Source organism: Lepisosteus platostomus, chromosome 5, assembly GCF_059453375.1.
Source record: "Lepisosteus platostomus isolate fLepPlt1 chromosome 5, fLepPlt1.hap1, whole genome shotgun sequence".
NCBI lineage: Eukaryota > Metazoa > Chordata > Actinopteri > Semionotiformes > Lepisosteidae > Lepisosteus > Lepisosteus platostomus.
In genome coordinates, this window is record NC_142615.1 from 51,164,885 (window position 1) to 51,181,683 (window position 16,799).

The 16,799-nt window shown below is 39.0% G+C and overlaps 1 protein-coding gene across 2 annotated transcripts; it reads left to right on the forward strand.

Moving 5' to 3' along the window:
• The first annotated feature begins 5,888 nt into the window (after window positions 1-5,888).
• Window positions 5,889-15,573, forward strand: LOC148668968 (uncharacterized). Of its 2 annotated transcripts, XM_088632514.1 has the most exons (3): window positions 5,889-6,548; window positions 13,516-13,745; window positions 13,873-15,573. In XM_088632514.1, exon 3 carries the CDS (start codon window positions 13,881-13,883, stop codon window positions 14,850-14,852), a length of 972 nt encoding a protein of 323 aa, XP_088488640.1. In that variant the 5' UTR covers window positions 5,889-6,548; window positions 13,516-13,745; window positions 13,873-13,880; the 3' UTR covers window positions 14,853-15,573. The 2 variants fall into 2 exon arrangements, with proteins under 2 accessions (XP_088488640.1, XP_088488639.1); XM_088632513.1 differs by having other exon boundaries at window positions 5,892-6,548; window positions 13,516-15,573.
• Window positions 15,574-16,799: the final 1,226 nt, after the last annotated feature.

The window sequence follows — 16,799 nt, forward strand, 5'->3', positions numbered from 1 at the left end:
GAAGATGACCCACCTGTCCCAGTGTATTACATGTAGTGTTATCTTCAGAAAATCATAAAAATATAAAGAAAGGGGCCACAGCCACAGCAAGGTTATATAAAGTTAGGGGGCCTGTCTGGTGTGTAAAACACTTGGTTTCAGCAGTGTGGGTGCTGTATTTGAAATGCTATTGAGCCATGAAGACGACCCACCTGTCCCAGTGTATTACCTGTAGTGTTATCTTCAGAAACTCATTACAAAATAAAGACAGGGGCCACAGCCACAGTAAGGTTGTATGAGGTTTGGGGGCCTGTCTGGTGTGTAAACCACTTGGTTTCAGCAGAGTGGGTGCTGTATTTGAAATGCTATTGAGCCATGAAGACGACCCACCCGTCCCAGTGTATTACCTGTAGTGTAATCTTCAGAAAATCATAAAAAATTAAAGAAAGGGGCCACAGCTACAGTAAGGTTGTATGAGGTTTGGGGGCCTGTCTGGTGTGTAAAACACTTGGTTTCAGCAGAGTGGGTGCTGTATTTGAAATGCTATTGAGCCATGAAGACGACCCACCCGTCCCAGTGTATTACCTGTAGTGTTATCTTCAGAAACTCATTACAAAATAAAGACAGGGGCCACAGCCACAGTAAGGTTGTATGAGGTTCGGGGGCCTGTCTGGTGTGTAAAACACTTGGTTTCAGCAGAGTGGGTGCTGTATTTGAAATGCTATTGAGCCATGAAGACGACCCACCCGTCCCAGTGTATTACCTGTAGTGTTATCTTCAGAAACTCATTACAAAATAAAGACAGGGGCCACAGCCACAGTAAGGTTGTATGAGGTTCGGGGGCCTGTCTGGTGTGTAAAACACTTGGTTTCAGCAGAGTGGGTGCTGTATTTGAAATGCTATTGAGCCATGAAGATGACCCACCCGTCCCAGTGTATTACCTGTAGTGTTATCTTCAGAAACTCATTACAAAATAAAGACAGGGGCCACAGCCACAGTAAGGTTGTATGAGGTTCGGGGGCCTGTCTGGTGTGTAAAACACTTGGTTTCAGCAGAGTGGGAGCTGTATTTGAAATGCTATTGAGCCATGAAGACGACCCACCCATCCCACCTGTAGTGTTATCTTCAGAAAATCCTAAAAAAATAAAGGTTCCATAACCCAAAACAAAGCTGGGAATAGTCAGATGACCTGCTTAGTGTGCAAAACACTTACCTGCAGCATTGTGGGTGCTGTGGTTTAAATGCTATTGGTTTGTGAACAGAATACCCCTATCCCAGTGCATTGTGCCACATTAAATAAAAGCAAGAGAAAAAGAGATTCAGAACACAAAGCTGTGTCAGTGTTCTGTGTAAAAAGTCGGTATGAACATCATGGGAGCTGTTTTTAATAAGCTGCTGAGTAAAGAATATTTTTATCTTCCTGCTGTCAGTAGTATTGTGAATATAGTTGACCCTTACCTGAATGAAAACAGGACGTAAAGGAAGGGTTTCAGAAATCAAACAAAGCTTTATTCCCGTGCTTACAGTCTGGGTAATTGGAGACTGCGCTGTTCTGCTTCCTATGGTCATATACCGTTTTTTCGCACGAAGCCGTATTGAACAGTATTTCTCGCGTTGTGAACGTGTGCACACAGCGGTCCCCCGGGTTCCAGTTCGTGCGTAATTACGCATCGATGAAAAACCGGAGGTTTTAAAAAAGATAATTAGCTCACTGATAGTTTGATGTAAAGGCTGTGGAAATATCCACAAGTCGTGGTCTTTAAAATGCTTTTGGTTTGAAGGCGTTCTGTGCTTCCATTGCGGAGATATGGACAAAAGCATATTCGTGCTTGGTCGTAAAAATGTCATAAAAACGAAAAAGTAAAGGCTGAGAAATCATCCACAATGTATTTTATACACAAAGCAAGTGTTTTTGTAACTCTAAGAGATTTCGTGAAAGCGCTACAGGCGTGCCAAAATCGTTTTCGAACTTCAAGCTAACTTTACCCCGGTGTAGAAGGCTCCTGACAGCCGCTTCCTCTTCCCCCCCTTGCATTTTTCTCGTCTTGTTGTGCTCGCTGACAACGACAGGAAGAGGAAAACGGAGAAACCGTTTTTTATTTGAACAACAAAAATAAATAGTATACAAAAAAAGCACATATGACGTATCAATAACATCGTCAGGGGCTATAATCCAACTACACTTTCTGAAAATTCTACTGTCCATACAAATGTACATGCTGATCTACGGGCTCCTTTCTGCACTGAGCTGCTCATTTGAAATCCGGAAGGTAACACAGATGCGCTCCTATACCAAGAGCCAAACCTGGACCGCCTGGGTAAAAAAAACAGGAAACCTAAGCACTAATCCATAGTGACAGCTTTTGAAAAGAAGCTCTAATATTCACAAATACGAAGACAAGGTTTAAAATACTCCATAGGTTTAAAATTCAGGAATATGAATGGTCAATTGTTTACAATTGGAGCTTTTATGTTTCGTAAGATTTAGTGACTTTTTTTTACAACATGTACAAAAAAACAGCACACCTAAATGACAAAGCCTTAGAACTACAGAGAAAAACAAATTGCGTTTAAAGTAAGTTTAAAGGCTCGAGATAACAGTGCAATATAAACGCAAATGTTTACTTTTTGTTGCTTTATCGAATTTCATGCAGTTTATTTCTGACATAAGACATAACAAGCTAGTGTATTTATGAAAAAAGCAGGGCAACAATTTTCATCGACCTTGAAATTGAAATTGTTAAAAAGTAAGTTAAATGCACATATAGTAAATATATTTTCTCATATAATGGTGTGTTTTTTGTCTAAAAATCGTTCATGAATGGTTTAACAGACACTTTGCATGATTAAAAAAATATATTTATGAATCTTAACGTTTTATACAATAACGTTTTATTGTGAACATGGGCCCTGTTTATCGATATCACCAGTACAGTTCTGGATTTTATTCTGCCTTCCTACGCACATATGAATTTTCTTTCACTCAACAGCTCGCATGTGTGGTACTGTAACTTATTAGCGCCAGGGAGAAAAAGAACGTTGTTGGCTTTTAAATGATGAACCATTTGCGTTTATACAAAATGACAATGCGTTGTCGCAGACATTTGGACATACTCTGTTTAAACACCTGTTGTTTTCTCTAATATTGGCTCCTGTGCTTCGGACCATTTGTGAGAGGAGAAGACACTGAAAAAGTCGTGAGAAAGTGGATTTTACACCTGCGCCAGTGCTGTAGTGGTATCATACAGACGCCCATACAAATCCATCACAAGCTGGAAGCTCTGGAAGGCAACATAAAAGATTGCTCTGTCCGTTGGTGGATTAGGTATGCTCGTTTTTTTCAATGTAAAATGTAATGTACAAAGATCAAATTTGATTCAAAATCCACGAGAGGAAGGGAAGATATCACTTAAAAAAATAAGAACTGAATATTTGGATCCGGGGCCTCATACTTATCAAATTATTAAAATAATAGTTATTAAAATATCACATTGTGTTTCTGCAACATTTCGTGCACAGGACGCCGTATTTAACAATAAAAAACAGTCATAACGAGGGCTTTACACGCAGTCCGGGGTATTTTCCCCTTTTATATTTTTGCCATTTATATCGAACCTGACACTCCCAAAAGTGCAGAGTAGCTTGTAAATAAAAATGTACAATTCACCACTGGTATAAACAGATGTGGGCCTTGTTTGCCTTTGTAAGCATTTGTTTAAAAAATAAGTTCACAATACGTTAAAAACACAAAAAACACAAATTTAACAATATAACGAAACAAAATCAATACCAAATCATTATGCCAATTAAGTACCTATCCTTTGAAAACAGAGAACACCTTTATATCTACAAAAAAAAACCATGACATTTGTATATACTTTTGAATTACAAAGCAGACAGAGTAGTCCCTGAATTCAAAGATCAGATTTTGGCCAAAACAAGACAATCAGATGGGAGTTGAATTCGGAACAACAGCCTCTGCTTCGTGGTTTATTGAGCTTTTGATCAACGTCTGAGTGAAATAAAATTGCTATTTCAACTCTTTGATTGAAGTACACAAGAAGCACATTCCTCCAAGCCAGAGTCAAACCAGCAGCCTAAGGATGCTTCGCTATTTCCACTACAGTCCTCTGCTCTACCAACTGAGCTATCTGTTTCTGGCACATACTGCCCAATGTTGTGCAATGTTTCAGGTGATTTAAATTACAGTTCGACATCAAGTTTTCAACTCGTTTCCTTAGTCTTGTTTACCTTGAATTTAAGCCACGAATCAGGTTTCTACAGTATGAGCTTCCAGAGATATTACAAAATGTTTGATGGGGCATCAATAATTCCAGGCGGATATTGTCTCCTTTTTTTCTCGAGGGATCATATTAAACATTTCATTAGGATCAAGAGGAGGATCGCCATGAGACACAAAACAAACAGTTTCATTCTGTCTTTATTAGAAAGTAGCATTTGTGCTACATTAATAATATTTTCGTGAAAATATAGAAGTTGTAATTTTTAAAACTTATATTTGAATCAAAATGTGGTTTTGAGTTAAATATTAGCGTGTTCATGGAATTAGTTTGTGTTTGTCATTACTATATATATATTGCCATGTTACCAGAATTTGTAGCTGAAGTTTAATACTTGTGTTTTTTATGATGATAAGCCATTTGTTTATTACAATATTGTATAAAATGCATAATTTGAACTATATATTTTTCTGGGGTGAATAATTATATATTCTCAGAATAAATTTCTAAACCAAATCATTGGTTTGATTTACTAGTTTCTACACCTATGAGACCTATCTTTGATGTATAATAGACCTTTAACTATATAGGTATAATAGTCCTCTAAATGTATCCGTATAATAAAACTCCAACCATTTATGTATAATGGACAAACTGTATAATCAGAGATGTGTAATTGACGTATAAGGATATACGTATATTAAAATTTCATTCTAGACCAATTACGGACCACATTTATACATCTAAGGTATGCGTTTAATCAACGTACTGTACATCAGGAAAATAAAGTATATGCTCAGTAGAGGGGTTGTCATATTTTGTCTGTTAATCAAACATAAACAACAATTATGGACAACCATTTTTTGCCAAGATTGTGAATATAATAATGCCTTCAAAGTCACATTTAAACTTTCTGTAAAATTAAAAAAAAAACACAGAAATACAAGCGGGCACTGATTTGTGTTCACGATACTCAAATGTAACAAATCCTGCTCTGGAAATTGTCTCTTCTCCCCTTGTGAGCCACAATCCCACCAAAAGGTCTCTGTGTGTCTCTGTTTGGGAGATGTCAAGATGCTGAACCCGTGCTGTGCTTCAGTGGCGGGTGTAGAAGACACGCTGTTGTACACGGAATGCAAATTGAGCTCCTTGGACATGAAAACTGACAGATGGTTAAACCTTCTCTCAATAAACAGGAGATCCTGTGTCCGAAGTCCTGAGGTGTCTTTCTTCCTGTCTTGTCATACAGAATGTATCATTAAGGACGACCACATATGGCTTGATTTTGTTAAATGCAAGTATTTATTTCCTTTCTTGAAACCACTTGTTTTTCGAGAATTTCTAACAATTTGTGAAATATGAAATAGAAATCTTGCTTATCAGTGCAGAAGAAATACTGCCAGTTGGCAAGAGAACGACACCATTTTTTTTTTCTTTAACCAAAAACCTGCATAGGGAGATAAAAATCCAATTGAAAAAATGCACTTGAGAAGTTTTAGTTGGGGAGGATGGTTGTGGAAGGGCAAAAAAATCCATCTGTTCCGTTACAAACGGCGAAGGTCGCAGGTGATTCACTCCTCTTGACTAGGTGGGGCTAGGAGGTGCAGAGAAGTTTATATCCGGTTGAAGAAACTCCTTTCTCAGCTCCGCTTCTCTATTGTTTCGAAGCTGCGGCCGCGCTAACGAATGACGTCATTATACTGCGCGACCCTGCATGTACTTCAACCGCGTGTGGGTGACTGAATAATTTTCTTTAGATAAAGAAAGTTGTTGTTTTTCTTTAAAATAACTTCAGGTTCTGAATACGTAACGTCTTGTCGACTGTGTTTATGCTTGAACAGAGCACAGCTCTGACAACAGGATCTGTGAAGAATAAAACATAAGTTGTTCTGTTTAAACTTCGGAAGTCAGCCTTTGTTTCTGACCGACTCTGAAGAAGGATGGCGGAGTGCTTGTTAAATCTGCAAACCCAGCTTGACTCTTTCATGCACGTTTTGCTCAAATCGATCGTGTATGAAGTGTCAGAAGTTTTTGGAAACAGGATGTCTGACTCCGAGAACGAGTTTCAAGACAAACTCCGCAATATCTCCCAGATCCTGGTGAGACGGGCCGTGTTTAAAATCACACAGTGTGTGGAGGACAGTGTCGGGAGTGAAATGGCGCAGCTGAAGAAGGAAAACGAAAGCCTGAAGTGGAGATTGAAGCTGTGGGAGAAGGAGTCGGGAGCAGAAGGATATCAGGGACCGACAGATCATGTTGGATACACGCTTCCCTGTGAAGTGACTGCAGGAATAAAAGAAGAAATGGACACGAAACTAGAGCTGTCAGGTCAGTGTGGTGACTTGTATGTAGTCGGGATCTGTGCGAGTTTAAAAACAGTGTCTTTAACTTCTTCACTGGTGAGAGTATAGTGGAGAGATGCAGAGTGAAGTGGGAAAGACTTGTGTGTTGTAGCAACGGGATTCTTTACTGGAAACTAAACTGTTTTGTCTGGTTACGGTATTAAACACCTCGTTCAGATTCAACAATTGTTTCACCGAATCAGTGAATAAATACAACGTCATTAGGAAAGAAAACGTATAGATATTGATTTTACGTCGTATTGGCTTTTTATATATTTACTGATGATTGTGTATATAACAATAATTTTAATCGGTTTAAGTATTTCAGTCCTCCGGTCCTCCTCTTCTCAATGCAGTCTTAATCTTAATGTACTGTAGTGTCCAGTCGGTCAGTGAGTCTGCATTAACCCCTCTCTCTCAGTGCTGTGTTATTGTACTACAGTGTCCAGTCATTGTGTCTGTATTAACCCCTCTCTCTCTCAGTGCAATGTTAGTGTACTTTAGTGTCCAGTCAGTGTGTCTCTATTAACCTCTCAGTGTCAGTGCAGTGTTAAATGTAGTGTGCAGCGTTATGTGTAATGTAGTTGTGATATTATTCCAGTAGACTCGCATTTTATACAGCAGTTTCGGTCCTGACAAAGCCTGTATATCCAAAATTGCATTTAATCAGAACACCATCCTTAAATGGAGCGGAGGGGCGGAGCAGTGGCTCTGTGGCTAAGGATCTGCGCCTGTGGCTGGAAGGTAGCAGGTTCAAATCCTGCGGCCGGCAGAGGAATCCTACTCCATTGGGCCCCTGAGTAAGGCCCTTAACCCCAACTGCTCCAGAGGTGCTGTACAATGGCTGACCCTGCGTTCTGACCCCAAGCCTCTCTCCCTATCTGCTTGTCTCATGGAGAACAAGTTAGTGTATGTGAAAAGATAAATTCCTAATGCAAGAAATTGTATAGGGCTAATAAAGTAATCTTATCTTATCTTAAACAACTCATCTGTCACTGTACTAGCATGTCCATGTATATAGTGTAAATTACAATAAAAACAGTGATACAATTTAACTTTTCTTGTCTTGCTTTTTTTCCTCTTTGTACTTATATTGATGTTCATGCTGCATGATAACTAGTGACTAGTTCCCAAAGAGCACCTCAGCTGCGTGCTGTTAAGACTTGAATTTTTGGGGATTCCCACATCATTTACATTTTTATTTATAGTATTTGATTTTTTTTTTCACAGCTGACTGGCTATACATGAATTTGTGTAAAAATACGTAACGTAAAATATGAGTCTGCTGTATTTTAAATCCTTTTTCAAGTTATGTGTTCAGAGATGAAGTGTGTTTGAATCTGATGTATATCAAGTTCTGAAAATGAGTTTTGAAAAGTTAATTTACTTACTACTGATGTGTCATACAAATGACAAAGTTCAGGTGTCAGTGAAGCAGAAGTCTCTTTATTTCATATGCATATGGAAGTCTGGCTTCCAACCACCGGACTTAAAAATAAGTAGCTAAAGATGTTCTTTTATACCTTTAAACAAACAAGTTACTATGACGCATTCTAAACAAATGATAAGACAGCAACACATGCCGATTAATTATATCTAAGTTGCAGACTAGACAACAGTTAGTTCTTTTCACGTTCTGGGCGTACAGCCAGCTTACCAAATACATGCCCTTTACCTTACTGACCAAGAACAGGCAGCATCTTTAAATATTTGGGCACAAAGCTAACTTCAAGACACTAGACTGCATAGTTTGCAAAATACAAAAGAATACAAAAACAAAAAAATGATATTATCATCTCACTTCCCAGGTCTCTCCCTTATCTCTTCATTGCTAAATAACGTCTTTGCTATCTGAAATTTAAATTTTAAGCTAGTACTTTTTGTGTGGATATTACTTCCTGAGCACTACTCGAAGCTCCTGTTAAAACTCAGGGCTCAATACTCGACCCTTTACTTTTCAGCATTTACATGTGTCCACTTGGTCAGCTTTTAAGGTCACATGGCCTCAACTGTCATTTCTATGCTGATGATTTTCACCTAGACGTCCATACCAAACCTGACACTGATGTGGCTTTCTCTATTTTATCGAATTGCATCTCCGACATAAAAAACTGTGACTCAGAATTTCCTTCATCTTAACTGTGACAAGACTAGAGTCATGCTTATTGGCACCACCCACAAACTTTGTAAAACCAATGCTCTAGACCTATCCGTAGATAGTTCTGTACTTGAGCTTCAGTCTAAATTGAAAACCCGAGGATGATATTTAACTCAGACCTGACATTGGACCCATATGTGCAGCATATTGTCAAAGCATCTTCCTTTCACATACTATACAGCCACCTTTGAAGGTTCTATATACAGATGCAGCCATTCAAAACGCGTGAGGTACACCATGGTACAACATGGTGGGCGTGTCGCATCAAAACACGGTATGATGCAGTGTAACGTGTCATATGACGTCATATCGGAAAGTATCCGGAATCACCTTGTAAAACCGCCAGGAGGAGCTATTAAAGGTTAACTCTCATGTACAGCATTTGAGCTTTTAAATTTAAACTGTGTATTACAGCATGTTAATCATCAGTCATTAAAAAGTTAATATATTTTTTGAATGCAAGATTGTTCAGTTGGGCAAAAGTACACAACACAACCTTTATCATAAATATTTTAATTATGCAGAAATATTTTATGCATCAAAGCCTTTACCGAAGATATCACTAATAGTATTAATGAATGACCTTGGATAAGCTGTAAACTCAAAGTATTACGCTGGTCCACATTATTTGTAACCGTCATTTTAAATGAAAATACTTTTATTTTTTCATCGACAAAAAGTAACACCACAGCTTTTCGTTGATCTAACTAACAAGAATGGGACATTAGCTAGACAATATGATAAAGGAATAAATGACTTTTTTGGTTTATTTCTTTAGCACATTTATTTGAACATTTCCATCGATTGTACAAGCACTGAAAAACTGCCAAATCCCTAGTTCGTCTGGCATTTTCTTTTACTATAACAGACATAAAAACTCCCTTGCTTTTAACAGAGCATTTCAGAATTTCTAACAACGAAAATGATTTAAACTGCAACACTTTTATATCAAGAGCTCAAAATATCACAAGGATCCTCAAGAGATCAACAAAGACAACAGAAAAAGATATGTGTATCAGATACTGTACATGAGAATCCAAGCTTTTTTTATCTACGCTAAGAAGTAGTCTTTAAAATTTCTTCATCACACAGTGAAGTCAAAATTCCGGGATGTGCGTATATTAGAAAATATAGGACTTCTTCGAATGTGTGTCAGGCAATCAGACTTTGGGACCAGAATTATCAGTTTTATTAAATGTCTTTTTGATACAATCAGACAAATGCAACATAAATTGTTATCTTTGTCTTTTAAGTATCTTAATAAACTACCAGCATAGCTTTCTCCCCGTTTAGATTTATTTTTCTTGGGATTTTGGGATCAAACGTGGGAAGATTAGATTGTAATCATTTTTATTTTTTAAATACATTTTAGGAAAGTGTAATCTATACTAAAAAGCTGTATTTATTTTAATGATTCCCTCTCGCACTCCAAAACATACTGGTAGGTTAATTGGCTTATGGGAAAACTGGTTATGTGTGTTTGTGTCTGTCTGTCCTGTGATGGACTTGCGCTATGTCCAAGGTGTATTCTGCGTTGTGTCCGTTGCTTACTGGGATAGGCTCCAAATCCTCTGTACTGGATAAAGAGATTAGAAAATGGATGGAAGTAAAGGCACTGTGTGGATGGAACTATACACAGTGTTAGAAACCCACTGTGAGATGGCAGCATCTCACTGAGGATACATTATTTTATAGGGCTGGCTTAAGGAAACAGCCTTTCCACCTCTCTTGCACATCAATAGCCATACCTAGTTAGTTATTTCAACAAATCTTAAGATGCTGGCTCTGTGGATCCGCATCAGCTATGTTTGTCCATTCCTTCAATTCATGTGCATCAAACACACAGTTCAATGCTAGCAACTACACAAAATCTAAAATACAATCCTCATTTCAGTATCTATGTAAACATATAGTCTGTTAACTTCATCATCTTCATCAAAAGTATGCCTAACCCCATCAGGTTGTGTTCTTGTTATCAGTGTATTCCTCAACTTTCCTCAAATTATCTTTTTCCTACCAACATCTCTAGTCTTATATCCTGCAATAACTCAGCCAACACTTAACCCCTCAAAAGCTGCATGTGTTAATTTCTTTAAATCACAAATATCATATGTAAATACTGGCCATGTAATACTCTGCATGGTGGAATAATAGTTTATTTTAAAGGGAACTAGAGAAACTAGGAACTAGAGAAATCAAGAAAGCCATTTCTTTCTAGAATTAATAAATGCACATCCTGTTCACTGGGGAAATTAAATCCACACTGAGCATCTTTAATATGTTCAGAATTTGACAGCGAGAATCCTGATCGGGATGCATTACGCCTGTCCTTGCACTGGCTTCCTATCAGGTTTCGAGTCAACTTCAAAATCCTCATCCTCATTCAGTACCTATCTGGCTTATTATCTGTCTACTCCCCACCTTTGTCCGTCTGACTCTGGTCTTCTAGCTGTCCTCAAGAACATCTACATTCTTTGGGTGACAGGACCTTCTCTAGCTGCACCCCAGAGCTCTGGATTTGTATCCCCAGTGATATCAGTCACCTACCCTGAGTGCATTTAAATCTAACCTCAAAACCTTTTTCAGAAGACTTAGTGTCTGTATCTGCTTCATTTTCTAATTGTGGTAGCACTTCTAACTGCATGTCTTTCTTTTATGTATTTACTTTGTAATCTGTGGTCCTTATAACTGTTTTTACATCTACTGTATTGCTTTATTGCTTTGTCACTCTTCTCATTCGCTCTTTGCTAAATGACTTTTCATACTAATCTGATCAATCTAACTGCTTATTTTCTGTGCTTTCTCTATCCTGTTAGATTTACAATTATTCTGAAAATTTTCTTCTTGAAATGACTCATTTTTAAATACCTTTTTTCACTGTTAATATCTTGCAGCAACTATGCGACAAAATATACACTTAGCTCAACCTGACAGTTCATCCTGCTACCAACATTGAATAAAAAAATCTTTAGATTTCTATATTTGTCTTTATCTAATTGTTTCATTAGTGACACAGGCTAAACTTTCTTGGAAAAATGTATTTTATGTGTTGCGAAAAACTGACTTGCTTTAACAAAATATATTTACAGATCCTTTCGCCTGGCAATCTACCTGAATGCCCAACTATCTGTGAAGCCCTCCATGAAACCATGTTTGCTATTAATTCATTTGGATCTCACTGACAGAATTGCTGTTTTTTATGCATGCTAAGTTTCTGATTCCTCACTCTGTTTCATGTGTAGAGATGGATAAGACTTTATTGATCCCAAAGGGAAATGGACGTACATGTTCATGAACATGTTTGCATGTTCTTTTGTAATATACACTTTTTGTGATTTTTTTGTATATCTAAGCAAGTGTTCCTGCATCCCTCTTCTGCACTATGTATAGTCATGGCTTTTTTCTGTTTGCTTATTTCAAAGTAACACCTGCTCCATTTCTAAAACTTTTTGCTCTTGTGCATTTTTGTATTTTTTACACCTCTAGCACTTTAACGTCCTGAATTTATATTTGCCTTAATTTGTAGGACGAATTTTAGTTTTAGCCTTAAAAAGCTTCAGTTTTCACTATCTTTTGTTTCTTGTCCTTCAACTGTTATTATTGATCACCGAAGTATTGTACTTGACATGACTTCATTCACCCTTTCCTGAACGTCTGTGAGTGGCAGAGATAGTGCTGTCTCTGGTGCGATCTTTTGCAGCTGACATTTCACTGTTTTAAATGAATAAGAAATTAGATTGCTCATAAATCACTTATTCTAAATAAACATAGCGTAATTGCTCTCTGAAAATGTTTTCTTGTTCATTTTGGAGACCTTGATCGAAACTGATTTTAGATGAGAGAAAGGATTTATTTTCTCTGTGTGTTTCTGTGTGCGTATTTCCTACATTGCTTTGTCGAGATTTTAACTTAATATTTAGGCTCAGATTTCAACTATAAATCTCACACTAATTACTAGCGGTAAATACTGATGTTTTGCTCCCTCTTACCACAAAAATCTATATGTATTGTATCTGGGATGACCTAATTTTTGTACGTGTACCTACTGTGATTCGGAAACGGAACGGTTAAAGATGGCGACAAGTCAGGCACTCAGAGGGAGGGGGAGGGGGGGTGCGTCTTCCTGTCTCCATAACTAAAATGCCAAATAGGAGTGGCTTAAGCGATGTACACAGTCATGTAACTGACAGTTTGAGGTAGCCTATCGTATAGATTTTGCTTTGTTGCTGATAGATTAAGCTTTCGAAACTCAGCCCCAAAGTCATGTGACTGATTTTTCACCCTTCATTGGTTAAACGCAATGATCACATGCACCACCATGGTAACTGGGATGTGTAGTTTTTAATTCAGTTTGAATTATAACTGTACGTACTGTCTTCATATTTGGCCAGGGCTTTAAAGAGAGGGCGCGCCAAAAATTTTCGATGCCGTCGTCCTGGAAGAATTTGACCTCAGAACGTTTGACTAGCCTACTGTATGCTCCTAAATTAATATCATTTATGACCTTCTATCTATCTATATACCTTCTTCTGCTCCTCTTCTTTTTATGCTCAGCTACTAAAATTTCCCTTTAGCGGTAAAATTTCCTATAAATATTCAATACTAAGCGGATTAAAATGTGCACAGTAAAGAGATTAAATTATTAAATCTTTTCACTACCGACTAATGCACCATGAGTGCCCGTCGGTACCGTGCATTTTGAATGGCTGCATCTGTATAATAAAGTTTATTATTATTATTATTATTATTATTATTATTATAATAAAGGTCTTGTCTTCTTGTCCTGTGTTTTCAGGCTAAGAGGCCAGTGTTCTCCCTGATGCTGGGGAAAGGGCACCTCTTGAACAGCAGCACAGTGAGGAGGAGGAGTGGAGCTCCAGTCTGATGCAGGAGACAGAGATCACTGCTGCAGAAGGGAAAGAGACACTCAGTGAGCAGCACACAGAGAGCAGACAGAGTGTGGAGGATCTGGACTCTGTGCCCATGATGAAGACGGAGCCTGAGAGTGGGACACCTGGACTCTTAGTATGTGATGCTTTTACAGAGAAGATTAATAATCAGGACACGAACAATATGTCACAAGGTTGTAATGAACTTTACTGTGTCTCTGTACAAGAGCTCAAAGAAGAACTGAGTGAGTTTAATCTTACAGATAAGGACATGGAGCCCCAGTTGATTGACCCCGCAGAGCTGAAGAAGGAGCCCCAGGTGATTCAGACTGCTGAGCTGCACACTGAAGGACACGATGGAGAAAACAAATCGCAGTTTCAGAACAGAGAGCAAAATCATTCCATGAAGGATTTGCAGAATAAGAAACCCCAGCATGATCAGACAATGAGGAAGAATCACTCAAAACCTTGCTCAGATGGAGTGGACAAACTGCCATTACAACACAGGGATGAGCAGCGTTTTTGTCAGTCTAGCATTTCAAAAAACCTTCGCACAGGAGAGAAATCTTTCACTTGCCGTCAGTGTGGGAAGAGTTTTAGTCAGTCACACAACTTAAAAAGACACCAGGGTATTCACACAGGAGAGAGACCATTCAGCTGCAATCAGTGTGGGAAGAGTTTTAGAGACTCAAGTGCCTTAATAGTCCACCAGCGCATTCACACAGGAGAGAGACCATTCAGCTGCAGTCAGTGTGGGAAAAGTTTTAGTCAGTCAAGAACCTTAATAGTCCACCAGGGCATTCATACAGGAGAGAAATTATTCAGCTGCTGTCAGTGTGGGAAGCATTTTAGTCAGTCACACTACTTAAAAAGACACCAGCGTATTCACACAGGAGAGAGACCATTCAGTTGCAGTCAGTGTGGGAAGAGTTTTAGAGTCTCAACTGCCTTATTAGCCCACAATCGCACTCACACTGGAGAGAGACTGTTCAGCTGCAGTCAGTGTGGGAAGAGTTTTAGTAAATCAAGTAACTTAAGAGCCCACCAGCGCACTCACACAGGAGAGAAACCATTCAGCTGCAGTCAGTGTGGGAAGAGTTTTAGTCAATCACATGACTTAAAAAGGCACCAGCTTGTTCACACAGGAGAGAGACCGTTCAGCTGCAGTCAGTGTGGGAAATGTTTTAGTCTTTCAAGTAACTTAAGAGCCCATCAGCGCATTCACACAGGAGAGAGACAATAGAAAACACTAGGGAGGAGATCACACACCTATCTACATCAGTGGAACTGCAGTGGAGAGGGTCAGCAGTTTCAAGATCCTGGGAGTTAACATCTCAGAGGACTTAACCTGGACCCACCACACTAAAACCATGGTCAAAACAGCACGGCAGCGCCTATTCTTTCTCCGTAGGCTAAAGAGGTTTGGCATGCCATCACATATCCAGGCCAACGTCTACAGGTGCACTGTTGAGAGCATCCTGACTGGTTGCATCACTGCCTGGTATGGGAACTGCTCTGCCCGGGATCGCAAAGTACTGCAGAGGGTGGTGAAGTCAGCACAGCTCATCACGGCTGTGAGCTACAAAACATCCAGGATATCTACTCAGCTAGATGTCTGAAGAAGGCCAGGTCCGTTCTCAAGGACCGCAGTCATCGCAGTCACAAACTATTTTCCCTCCTACCATCCGGTTAACGGTACCAAAGTATTCGGTCCAAGTCCAACAGACTACGGAACAGCTTCTACCTCCAGGCAATCAGACTGCTAAATAGCCAACCTCCAGCTCCTTTAGCAAATCACCTGTAATGGCTACATGGACACACAGTTTTCACTGTATTCGGCATAACCGCACTACTTGTATATATTGCATACACCATGGACACATAGCAGCTCTACTCATATTGAGTTTTATTCAATTTCTATTACATCTGTTATTATGTAACCTTATTTTCATAATCTCAATTTTGTGATTTGTGTTTTTGTGATTTCTGTGATTCTTGTGATTTTTGTGAGCTTGCAGAAAAGACATTTCATTGCCAGCAACTACTGCTGCATGCTCTGTTGTTGTGCATTTGATAAATAAACTTTGAAAATAAATTGTTGCAGTCAGCGTGGGAAGAGTTTTAGTGACTGAATCACCTTAAGACACCACCAGCGCATAAGATAAGATCACTTTCTCACATTAGGATTTTGTCTTCTCACAACACTCTCACTATGAGGCCCACAGATAGGAAGAGAAGCTAGGGGTCAGCATCTCTGGTGTAGTTGTGGTTAAGGGCCTTGCTCAGGGGCCCACCAGCATAGGATTTCTCTGCCAGCTGTGGGATTTGAACCAGCAACTTTCCACCCACAGGTATACATCCTTAGCTATAGAGCCACTGCACCTAATCACACCAGAGAGGGACCTTCCAGCTGCAGTCAGTGTGGAAATGGTTTTATCCAGTCAGGTGACTTAAAAATACACCGCTTTAGTCACCACTTTAGTTTTTGATTTAATCATAGTCTTAGTCAAGTCAATTGAAATGTCTATTAGTTGAAGTAGGTAACTGCGTCAGCATGTGACATCTGTTAAAGGTTCCTCAGCTGACACTTTGCGTTTTCTTCTCTTTTCAGCATGGAACAAACCTGTACTTGTTCCTAAAATGTCTATTAGTTACTTTGTAGTCACCCACTTTTGATTTAGTCTAGTCAACTAAATGTTGACTATAATTACTCTTACTTATGGTTGATTAGAACAGAATTGGTTCTAGTCATGCAGTTTACTTTATGTGTATAATAACATGTATAAAGATTTACATGTTAGGATGAGCGATTATATGAGCGATTACATTAGGATGAGCGATCCCTCCTCAGCAAAGGGCTCAGTTTTGTACCAGTTCCAAGGAAGCTGGACATCCCCCAGACCAATGTCGACCTTAACCACTTTTACCGCAGGATCCGTCTCAGAGCACATTTTGCCGACAATTCCTCTTCACAGGCAGCTGATAACAACCCGGTTATTGATGTCATTAACAACATTAATCCCAAACAGAGCTGTTGGACTCCCTCCTCTGGCCGTTTTCCACCAGTTGATTATTTCATCAACCAATGCACTAATCAAGCTCCCAAGGCACTCTCTATACCCAGTAAACATAGGTCTAACCTCACCCAAGGAGAAAATCAGGCGCTCCAGTCTCTCCGCAACAGGGATGA

Bases quoted from the DNA above. Each gene is read 5' to 3' on its own strand.
- LOC148668968 (XM_088632513.1), top strand. From the start codon at position 13,605: ATGCAGGAGACAGAGATCACTGCTGCAGAAGGGAAAGAGACACTCAGT.